This window comes from Enhydra lutris, unplaced genomic scaffold, assembly GCF_002288905.1.
Source record: "Enhydra lutris kenyoni isolate GAN:26980312 unplaced genomic scaffold, ASM228890v2 scaffoldscaffold88, whole genome shotgun sequence".
NCBI classification, from domain to species: Eukaryota; Metazoa; Chordata; class Mammalia; order Carnivora; family Mustelidae; genus Enhydra; species Enhydra lutris.
The window spans coordinates 4,856,410-4,868,634 of record NW_019154172.1 but is presented as its reverse complement, the minus strand read 5'-3'; the positions used below and the strand labels follow the sequence as shown (position 1 = coordinate 4,868,634).

The 12,225-nt window shown below is 39.1% G+C and overlaps 1 protein-coding gene across 2 annotated transcripts in view; it reads left to right on the top strand.

The window, feature by feature from the left end:
* Window positions 1-12,225, top strand: part of LOC111161953 (chromodomain helicase DNA binding protein 1 like) — a 57,920-nt gene that overhangs the window by 30,478 nt on the left and 15,217 nt on the right. The window contains exons 2-6 of one of the 2 annotated variants that reach the window (XM_022526040.1): window positions 259-371; window positions 3,181-3,287; window positions 3,828-3,942; window positions 4,736-4,767; window positions 9,090-9,171. In XM_022526040.1, coding sequence (XP_022381748.1) covers window positions 348-371; window positions 3,181-3,287; window positions 3,828-3,942; window positions 4,736-4,767; window positions 9,090-9,171 — 360 coding nt within the window. In that variant the 5' untranslated portion in view covers window positions 259-347. The other variant, XM_022526041.1, reaches the window with a different exon arrangement.

Sequence of the window (12,225 nt, the reverse complement as noted above, 5' to 3'; positions counted from 1 at the left end):
GCTGAAATGGCTGCTTTTCAGACTTGCTTTATTTTTTTATTTTTTTTAAAAAATATTTTATTTATTTATTTGACAGAGAGAAATCACAAGTAGGCAGAGAGGCAGGCAGAGAGAGGAGGAAGCAGGCTCCCTGCTGAGCAGAAAGCCCGATGTGGAGCTTGAACCCAGGACCTGGGATCATGACCTGAGCCGAAGGCAGCGGCTTAACCCACTGAGCCACCCAGGCGCCCCCAGACTTGCTTTATTTTTTATTTCTAGGGATTCATCTACACTCTTATCAGCTGGAGGGAGTCAACTGGCTTGCCCAGTGCTTCCATGGTCAGAATGGCTGCATCCTGGGAGATGAGATGGGCCTGGGTAAGACCTGCCAGGTAGGTTACTGTGGAGTGACCACTGTTCACCTCTGCTGAAATACTTCCTCACAACTCATCACTATCTTCAGGTGTTAGCTACTTTTTATACTAAGAGGTGAAATGCCTGAACCTTTGTTAAGAGATTATGACCTTGGAACTGACTTTCCTAGTTACGGGGATGGTTTTGAACTGGGTCATTTGACATGGGATTGTAATTAATGGTCAGGGTTTTTCTCTATGTTAATATATCTGTGTCATGTGCCCCCCCACCCTCCAGATCAAATGGACAGTGCCCTCTTTAGCAGTACTTCCACTTAGTTAACTGGATCTATTTACCTCTCTTCCTCAGTAGGTGGTAGGGCTACTTCTCATTTATGTGTCTTGCTAGAGAAGTGCAGAGGAAGAATCCTGTCTTCCAAAATGCCTTGGACATCTAGTGGGAGCACCCAGTCCAGAGACCTGGAGAATCAGGTGTGGTCTCCTTGGGCATTGAGATTGATTATTCTGGTAGGAGGATCACCAGTACAGCCCTGTATTTGTCAGATGTCAGTGGTGGGCTTGGCTCGATTCAAAGTCTAGACACAGACACCCCCTGGGTTAGTCACACAAGGTTTACTCATCTATAGGATACTAAAGAAAGTCACTGTAGTCAAAATATACAGCAGAGCCCACTTGATCAGAAACCATGGACATATAAGTTACCCCATACCAAAAAGGTTTTTTTACCAGTAAACACACAGAATGAGTGAAGGTCTCATTGATCCCTTTGGAAGCTTGACTGCCCACTGCAAGTCTGACCTCATACGTAAACATCCAGTTGGAGCAGTTCTGCACATAGTGCTACAGGTTCTATCTGACCACATGTTGGAGACTACTTTAAGCCAGGTGTTCCTCATTGATCCTGGGGTTATTCAGAATACAAAATGACCTCTGAGTATGGTATCCTCAAGGACCTCATTTGTCATCTTCAGGTTTCTCAGGCAGATAAATTGGGTTCTAGTATATTCCTGAACTGAGAACTATGGAACTAAAACAAATGTAAGTTTTCTGGATGTCTCTGGGAGAGCCAGGCTAAGAGACACTGAGATCATGTACAGAGAGCCCTCCGTGTAGTCTCCTTTGCTCTGCACATTGGAATCCTGCTGATTTCATTCAGAGCCAGCAAATTCCACTTTTGCCTTTCTCCAGAGTGTTCATGTAGCTCTACTTTAAGTGATTTGGAACTATTATACCTCCAAATTCATGTTACTAAGATTTTGTTTAGAATTTTTGCATCTGTGTTCATGAAAGATACTTGTCTGTAGTTTACTTATAATGCCCTTGGTTTTAGTTTTCTGGTAAAGATGGACTCATAGCATGAATTGAGAAGTTTTTGTCCCCTTTGGTTTTCTAAAAGAATTTGTGTAAAATTGACATTGTTTCTTCTGTAAATGTTTGGTAGGATTCACTAGTGATTCCAAATTAATTTTGTAGATATATGTGGTTTATGGTAACCGAAGATAAATGTTCTCTCAAATAGTATCCTCAGCAAAAGCTAAACAGAATGGTCTTATTCCAGTAAGTACTTACTGGGCAATTGCTCTGGTACGGTCTGGGCTGGGACGTGGTGAGTAGTTAAAAAGGAAATTATTTAGAAAAAAGAAATGATTTCCATTATAAAATTAAGTAATCTCAGTTAAGAAGTAACTGCCACCTTCTAGCCACAACACTCTAATTATAAAGCGTGAAATAGCTGTGTATTTTAAATGGTTGACATAGTACATTATAGTACACATATAGTTTGTATCTTACTAATCTAACTTTGTAATTGTAATTATCCATTTTTTTATATCCTTCACAGTCATCTTCTGCTGGCTATATAGGATTCCCTCAAGAGAATTCATCATAATTTAAATATCCTGCAGATGAGGGATGGCCCGTTGTCCCCTCTTTTTGTGCTGTATTAACCTCAGTGTAAACATCCCGTGGGCATGCAACTTGTTCAGGATCTTGGATTGTATCTTTAGGATAGATTTTGTTAGCATGGTTCAGCATTTGGGGATGGGTGCTCCTCAAACATTTTGTTTTATAAAAGAGTGCTCTTTTCTCTGTATATCACAGCAACCTTTTAGAGAAACTTCTAGTCAAAAGTACATACAGCCATGTCCTAAAATACGCTTGTTGGGCTTTACAAAAATTTTTGTTTTATGTGCCTACTTAAGGTTACAAGGTGTTATTTATTGTTTGTTTTCTTCACTAGAATGTATGCTCCAGGAGAGCTGGGAGTTTTGTCTTTTTTGTTCAATGATATACTTGAACTGAGAATAGTGCTTAGCAAATAGAAGGTGCTCTATAAATGCAGGCAGAAGGAAAAAAAACCTAGGGAAATGAGGGAGGAAATTAGGAAGGAAAACATCCTCCTTCAGGAGAGTGTGGCAAGCAGCAGAGACCACCACATGGTAGGTCATCTTTAGTCACATCTTGGATGTTCTTACCTTATGTTTTCAGAGTTTTCTTGATCTTGTGCATTGTTTTCATTTATTTCTGTTATCTTTCTGATTTTTTTCCCCTTTGTATCACAGGGCTCAATTACATAAATACTGAGCACCACTGCTTGTTAACTATTGATGTAACTAAGTACCATAGATTTCCTTGGCAATTATGTTTAGGCTTACATGATTTCACTTTAGGAATGGATAACTCCTGGTGTGTGGAGAATTGTATATATATATTTTTTGTACACTAAGTCTTCTGTACGAGTTTGTGTTCCCTCCAAGGTCATGGGAACTTTATGATTGTTTCTCGTGTGGAAATGTGATAAAAACTGCCTTCTTTTTGTGTGTTCCAGACTATTGCTCTCTTCATTTACTTGGCAGGAAGATTAAATGATGAAGGACCATTTCTGATTCTTTGCCCCTTGTCTGTTTTGAGCAACTGGAGAGAAGAGATGGAGAGGTAGAGAGCAGATGTAGCTGCAATTTTGCTTTTTACATTAAGATTTTTTTTTTCTGGGTGATATGTGAAAGATGATAAAACAACATACTGTCCCAATCAGTGATTTTATTTCCTCCAGAAAACTCTGACCTGAGGCAATATAGGTAGAGAAAGAATCTGATGGGGGGAAGGTGCGGTGGATGTTATTTTTTGGCAATTTGAAGATCAGTACTCAGTAAATTTTGCTGAACTAAAGGGGAAACCATCTTTTTCACAGTGACATGGGAAGTAACCAACATGGAAAAACTAGCTTTCTCTTTAGAATTAGTATAGTGCCCTTGTAGATACTCATCCACCCCTTCTGCCTTTTCACACAGGAACTTACCCATAGTTTTACCTTTACTCTAGATAAGAATCCAGAGTCCCAGGACTCTTTCTGATTGCAGGACATCATGAAGTCTGCATGTCCTTAATTCTTCTATGAAATGTACTTTTCCATATATATACACCCTTCCCTTAGGCTCTGTGTTGGTGTTCATCTACCTCTTTTCTTGGATTCAGATTTGCTCCAGGTCTTTCCTGTATAATGTATGCAGGTGACAAGGAGGAGAGAGCCCATCTACAGCAAGACCTAAAAAAAGAGTCACGTTTTCATGTGCTGCTAACTACCTATGAGGTATCCATTTATTTCTCTATAGCAAGAACTCTTAACTTGGGACTGTAGAAGTTGTAGAAGCCACTGGAATTAAATTTAACTTTTTTTTTGAGAGCATACATTTTTCTGGAAGAAAAGTTTACTTCCATTAGATTCTTAGGGGCCATGACCAAAGGAAGTGAAGGACTATCGTACTCCAAATTAGTTGGTTATCTCTCTCTTTCTTGGTGCATCAAGGGTGAAGGTTCCCCAGGGAGGTGTCACTTGGCTGGTGAATAGGAGGAGGAGGCAGGTAGGTAGGAGAAAGGGTTTTGTGGGCTGAGGCATTGTCTGTTACTGCAAAATGGGAGTGGAGGACACTAAGTTCTAGTTTCATTTTAAGTTCCTATTCTTTTTTTTTTTTCTTTAAAGATTTTATTTATTTACTTGACAGACAGAGATCACAAGTAGGCAGAGAGGCAGGCAGAGAGAGAGAGAGAGGAGGAAGCAGGCTCCCTGCTGAGCAAAGAGCCCGATGTGGGGCTTGATCCCAGGACCCTGAGATCATGACCTGAGCCGAAGGCAGAAGCTTAAGCTCCTATTCTTTAAGTGAAGACTGGGTGACTGTAAGCAAGACCTTGCACTTACTTGTGCCTGTGTTTTGTTTTCTCTTTGTGATAGTGCTACATACAATTAGATTCAGAACTTTTTTTTACTTAGTGAATGAATGAGACTTAACTCTCTTAAACTGTAGGATTTAGCTAATAAGAAACTAGTTTATAATATCAGTTATGTTAGTACTAGTTACAGTGTGTCTTTTTTCTTAATTTTTCAGATTTGCTTGAAAGATTCTTCATTTCTAAAATCGTGAGTATGTCACACTGCTTCGGAAACTGTTGAATATATCATGAGTGTCATGTCTTGTCTTTACATTTTAGTACTTTGTCTCTTTCATCGTATGTCTGGTACATCTTCCTGGTATGTCTTCTGTGAGTCTTATAATAAGACAGGTGGCACAGCGGGAGTCCTGCACTATAGCCCATTCTCATTAGCTGTGTATCCTTGGGTTACTTAACCTTAGTGAACCTCAGGGTCTTCATCTGTGAAATGAGGATAATTAAATCTCGCTCTGGGTGGCTGTTGTGAGGATTAAACAAGATGTACATGGTAGGTGGTTAATAAACACTAGATTCTTTTCATTACAAATGGCATAGATACCTTTCAGGACTGCTGTTTGGAGATTCTACAATAATATAGAGATGAATTATTTGCACCTTTTCCTAGAAGTATCCTAAAGTAGCAGTCAGTACTGTACAATTCACTTTTTAGAAAGGGAATTTTAAATACACTTTTAAGTAGTCAGCTTTCAGGCTTTCATATCAGCTCATGAGGGATAGGAAACGTAGATTTAATTCTTCATACCACCTGATATTAGGGGTGACATGTTACAATATAGGGTCAGACTACCGGTTACAACGTAAATTAAACATTAGCCAGACTTTAGGTACATAAGAAAAGATGTGTTGACAGGATTTCATTCTCCATATAATTCATAGTTATGATGTGGTTAAGTGGGGATACTTAGAAACTTCTGTTTTCAAAGCACTTTACCAGTAATTTACATGTTATTTTTCATCCAGGTTCTTCTGAGTTGGATGTCTATTTTCATCTTATTGGGAGACACTAACTGCCTAGTCATAGATTTCGTGACTCTCCATTCCTGTATTTTGGTTCACTTAAGTTTCATTTAAGTGAGCACGTTATCTTCTTCTTCTTCTTTTTTTTTTTTTTAAAGATTTTATTTATTTATTTGACAGAAAGAGATCACAAGTAGACAGAGAGGCAGGCAGAGAGAGAGAGGAGGAAGCAGGCTCCCCGCTGAGCAGAGAGCCCGAAGTGGGGCTCAATCCCAGGACTCTGGGATCATGACCTGAGCCGAAGGCAGAGGCTTTAACTCACTGAGCGACCCAGGTGCCCCTTATCTTATTCTTCTTAAGAAAATATGCTTTCCCTCTGTCTTTTTTTTTTATTTTTAATATCCAACTTAATACTTGTTGAAGATCTTTTCTTTTTGGAAAATCACTGTTTGAGAGTTACGAGCAGTGCCAGGAAAGTAAACTACAGAGCTCCCTAAGAGGATGTATACTCCAGTAGAGGGAGAAGCAATATTTAGATATCCATAATACAAGGCAGGATGTGGGAAGTCTCAGAAGCCTAGAAGATTAGGATATACTTGTTTCTGGGTATTTAAATTATCCTAAGTAATCTTCTTGAAAACCCTAGTAGGCAGGTATTATTTATTGTCAGTATTGTAGATGAGGAAAGTAGGAGGTTAAGTAACCCAGCCAAGGCTACTTTGATAGTAATGGCAAAGCAGATATCCAAATGCAGCACTCAGTGCTATGGAGACTTTTTAAGAGAGCGTCTCAATAAATAAATAAACAAACAAACATCTGATACTGATTCCAGAAAAACCAAAACAAACCCCAGGGACAGCTTTTTAAATTATCTAAGTGCCCTGGAGTTTCACATTATTCATCAGAAATAATATCTTTTTATATTAAATCATCCATCTTGAATTCATCCCATGTGAATTTAAGAACCTAAATAATAAGAGGCCATTCATAATATTGGCTAACAGTATGAACCCCAGGGACACAGATTTATTCTTTTGATATACTTGACAAGGTTATTTTGTATATTACTGTATCACACACTGAGAAGAGCCAGAAGGTGTAATATCTGCTCTAAAGAGGCTTAGTGGAGAATTAAAATGGTATACATACCAATGTGAAAAATACGAAAATTTTTTTTGATAATAGACCTACGAAATCTTCGGGTCAAGAGGATTAGAAGTTCCCTCATCCCCCTCTCCATTCACTGCTGGAATTCACTCCACCTCTTCCCCTCCAGGGAGCATCCTTGAGTGTACTTTGGTGTTCTTTGATGAGTGATTTGCCCTCCTTTCTTCCACTGAGCCCACATCCATCTCCCTGTAGGCTGCTTCACTGAATAAGCTTTTACTGCATGCCTGCTCTATGTAAGACTTTAATACCCAGTTCTTCACAAGGAGATAGGACCTAAATTGTTTTGAATGATGATTTTAACAGGCCAGGTGCTATTTTACGGCTACTTTGCCACCTTATCTCATGACCACTCTCCAACACCAGTTGGACACTACTCATAATGCTTAAATGCATCTCCTCTAAGTGCTACCCAGTAGGAATGATCCCGGTTCCTACCCTCTTTGGACCCCCAGTTTTCCCTCCAGCTGTATCGCTCTCAATAAGATGGTGCTAGGTTTCTGTTTCTGCACCTGTTTTCTGGATTTTCTCAGAGGAAGAGGGCTTCTTTCTTGTAAGGCCAACATCTGCTGTAGGTCTTTCTCAATTTTTGAGTGATTTTTATTTCCCTACCCACTATCTTTCCATTGTTCTGTCTTACTTGTATATACATTTTGTTTTTTAAGTATAAGAAAAATGTAGGGGCACCTGGGTGGCTCAGTGGGTTAAGCCACTGCCTTTGGCTCAGGTCATGATCTCAGGGTCCTGGGATCGAGTCCCGCATTGGGCTCTCTGCTTAGCGGGGAGCCTGCTTCCCTCTCTCTCTCTCTCTCTCTCTTTCTCTCTCTCTGCCTGCCTCTCCATCTACTTGTGATCTCTCTCTGTCAAATAAATAAATAAAATCTTAAAAAAAAAAAATGTAATAAGCACCTAGGTGGCTCAGTTAGTTAAGTGTCTGACTTCAGCTCAGGTCATGATCTCAGGGTCCTAGGATTGAGCCCCACCTCTGGCTCCCTGTTCAGTGGGGAGTTTGCTTCTCCCACTTTCTCCTTCCCCCTTGTGCTCTTTCAAATAAATAATCTTAAAAAAAAAATGTAATGAGATTACACAATGTTTGCAAACAAAATAAAAATTTAAAGACCTTGTAACTTCCACTTTGCTGTCTCTCACATGGTTTCTCATTTGTGAGAAGATACGTAATATTCATATGTTTTTTAGTTATCATAGGCCTTTTTATTGTAAGATGATCATAGTATTTAAAATACTGAATAATATGTCATGTATAATTGGACTTACTTATTTTCAACTTTTTGTTATTTTAAATCAGCTTGGAACATATTCATACATACATATTTTTCCTTATTTTGAAATTTTTTGTGTGCTCTAGCAACAGCCACCGATGACTTCCATAGTATATCCAACGGATATATCTTCCTGAATGTCTGTAACATTTGATCTTACTCACTGCTTTTCCATTTTTTTTTTTTTTAAAGATTTTATTTATTTATCTGACAGAGATCACAAGTAGGCAGAGAGGCAGGCACAGAGAGAGAGAGAGGGAAGCAGGCTCCCAGCCGAGCAGAGAGCCCGATGCGGGGCTCTATCCCAGGACCCTGAGATCATGACCTGAGCCGAAGGCAGAGGCTTTAACCCACTGAGCCACCCAGGCGCCCCTGCTTTTCCATTTTTAAATCTAAAACACTTTTTAAGCTACTGTGACATCATTTTCTCTTGATTTTTCTTCTGTGTTTAAATCTCAGCTCTACCTTATTCTAGCTTTATGACCTTGACCAAGTCCCCTAACCTTTCTGAGCTTTAGTCTCCTTGTTGGTAAAATGAGCAGCACAATGTCTACTCATCATATTCTTTTGATTAAATAACAGACACAAAGCCTCAACCAAGCATAGGGTCTGGTACATAGTAGGTAGTCATAAATGTTTCCTTTTGCTTTTTGTCTCTAGCTCCTTCCTTTCTGGCTTTATGCACAGACCTTTCCCATCTTGGAAAACAAATTCCCTTAGTACCTTGTCCAGATGTTGTCTTATATAAAATGGCAGGCTTTCAGATAAGGTAATTTGAGAGGTGCCTGGGTTATATCCGACTCTTGATTTCGGTTCAGGTCATGATCTCAGAATCGTGGGATCAAGCTCTGTGTGGTGCTCCATGCTCAGTGGAGAGTCTTCTTGAGATTCTTTCTCTCTGCCCCCTCTGCCCATTCATGCACACGCTCTCTCTCAAATAAATAAATCTTAAAAAAGAAAAAAAGGCAATTTGAGTGTGTCTCTAGTAGAATGGGCTTAATATTAGTCTTTCCAATATTAGTGCTAGTTGTATGGTAAGACTTTTTGGCTATGAGATATATGCTTGGGTTACACAAAACTGAAAGCTTGGATTTTTCTCTCACAGCTTCCCATGGAGTGTTCTTGTTGTGGACGAAGCTCACAGGTTGAAAAACCAAAGCTCCTTGCTGCATAAGACCCTTTCAGAGGTAAACTCACAGGATAGTCTGTAGTTTTTGTACAACTTCTTTTAAAAAAATACTATCTTGGACCTGTATAGAGTTAGTTAGATTGAAACATTTTTTTTTTAGTCAAATTTCTGTAGGGCCAAATAAACATTTTGTGAGTGACAGAGGTGGTACTTAATATGGCCTAACTTCTTCCTCTTATCTTTTACGTAGGAGACAACATTTACTGAAATCTGGGCATCAGATAATAAGATACTACTTCAATAAAATATATTGTATTTTTGGAAATGTTTCAACTCTTTTGATCTTCTTCAGAGGGGTAATTAAAAATAATCTGTTAAGACTCTTCTGTCTGCAGTAGCAGATACATCTGACATATTTTACCATTTCCCCATTTACCTTTTTTAAAGATTTGATAATTCAGGGGAGCCTTGGGGGGGTCAGTGGGTTAAGCCTCTGCTTTCAGCTCAAGTCATGATCCCAGGGTCCTGAGATCAAGCCCCGCATTGGGCTCTCTGCTTGGTAGGAAGCCTGCTTCCCCCTCTCTCTCTGCCTACCTCTCTGCCTACTTGTGATCTCTCTCTCTGTCAAATAAATAAATAAAGTTAAAAAAGAGATTTGATAATTCACATGGAGTAATGAAGAAACCCACCCCATTGCATGCCATTGACTGTTAGCTCTAGTCTCTCTTGTCTTTGTCATACTTTTAAGTGTGGTACCCTTAATCTCATTCCCTTCTCTTGATCTCTGGCACCATTCTGGCACAATGAGAAATGAGAAATGTCAGTGTAGCCCTAGATTTGCCCTCTTTTCTGAGGAGCCAAGGGAACAGCTTGTGAGTAAGAAGTGCCCTTCTCCTTGCTGATCTTTAAATGAGACCATGTATGCGAATTCCTGTGGCCGTCATTGAGGTTTGCTCCCTGTCGTATAACGTCCTATCACAAATGAGTTAATAAAGTTAGAGGTGATTGGAGGAAAATCTTAGGTCCAAATTCTCTGTTTACTGGCTAAAAGTTAGTAGTTTTTAGCACTGTAATGCAGATATGGCCACTGTTATTAGTCCATTCTCAAAGATTGCTATCCCCTGGTGGGCCCCCTCTGCTCTATGATGTCTTTTGCCTTCTTTTAGGGACTCTTTAATAGTATCTTTTCCCCAAGAGATTGTCATATTCTGGCACATAACCCTATAAGAGACTGCTTCATACCATGCCAGTTTATTAATGCATGATGGGAGAAGAGAACCAGGTGTTGTAAAGGAACCCCAGGGTCTGGAGTGGAGAAATGAAGTTCTGTTGCCAGTCCCAGTCTTTCCTTGTTATTTGTAAGGAAACTGAGTCTCAGAGGGATTATGTGAGGAATTTCTGTGTCATCTAAGCATGATATGGGGTTTGAATTGCAGACAACTTGTTGGTTGGAAATAAATGTATTTATTGATAGGGCTGAGAGGTGGGGAGAAGGGTGGTGCCTTTCCCCCCCTTTAGAATATTGTTTTCAGCTTGTTTGTAAGAGCTGGCAGCGATTTACAGTGAAACGTAGGGAGTTGGTTGTACAATTTATGCTATACCTCATTTACATTTAAAAAAAGTACATTCACAGAGTAAGAACAGGACCTTGACAAAGTAAGGCTGCCATGAAAAATTATGTAGAGGAATATTTAGCAACATGGGATATGTTTGCAAAGTATCTTACACAAAGAAGTTTTAAAAATTCTGTATACAGGTGCGCCTGGGTGGCTCAGTTTGTTGAGCGTCTGTCTTTGGCTCAGGTCATGATGTCACGGGTCCTGGGATCAAGCCCGTGTAGGGCTCCCTGCTCAGAGGGAAGCCTGCTTCTCTCTCTCTGTTTGCCTGCTGCTCTGCCTACTTTTGCTCTCTCTCTGTCAAATAAATGAATAAAATCTTTAAAAAAAAAATACTGTATACAAAGAGATTGTCTCTGGATTTTTTTCACCCAGTTATAAGTTTTGATACTAAATGGACACTACTGTGAATAAATATATTGGCTCATATGACAGTGTAAGTTGACTATAGTGACCAACAATCCTGATTATCTTTTTGACTTCATATTATTTGGTCACCCCAGCTCTTTGCTTGATGAACACATTGTAAAGAGGTCAGTTGGTTGTTGAAAGCATTTATTTCTGACCAGTTCCCATACTTAAATTCTATGAAAACATTGCCCAGCAGCAGAGCAGGCACGAGTGGGTGGACATTGATGAAATAATTTAAAAAGAAAGCAAAAAAAGGAGATTGCAAAAAAAATAGTAATGTAACATTTTCAAATCAGTTTTATTTGTGTCATTCCATCTGTTACCTTTTCTGATATTAATCGGTATCTTCTTATGACCTCTCCCAAATCAAAATGTAGAAACAAGAATAAAAATAAAAATCATCAGTAATCTTACTCCTGTGCATACATTAACATTTGGTACATCTGCTGCCATATCCTTTGCTGTGCAGGTGAACACCCAAACACATAAATAAATATGCATATATATTATTTTAGAAACTAAAATATACTGTATTTTTATATTTAAAATAAGGTGTGTGGGTGCCTGGGTGGCTTAGTGGGTTAAAGCCTCTGCCTTCGGCTAAGGTCATGATCCCAGGGTCCTGGGATCGAGCCCCACATTGGACTCCCTCCTCGGCGGGGAGCCTGTTTCTTCCTCTCTCTCTGCCTGCCTCTCTGCCTACTTGTGATCTCTGTCTGTCAAATAAATAAATAAAATCTTAAAAAAAAAATAAGGTGTGTGTATGTACATATGGGTATATATGTATCAATGTATCATACTGTATTTCAGTTTTTAAAATAACATATACAGGATATAACTCTCTGCTTTTGCTGCATTATTTAACTCAAATGGTATAAGTTCTTATTAATGTTGGTTTAGAGGTTGTTCTTTGCTTAACTTAATACCTATTATTGTCTTTCCTAACTTTTTATTTAATTAGTCTTGTATTCTTCTTCTTACCTGTTGCTCAAAATTTAAAGAATTTCTTTCATTTTGGCCTGTATAAGGCCCAGAAATATCCAGAAGTCTTGATGTTTTGAATGTGATGCTCTGTAAAGTTGTAC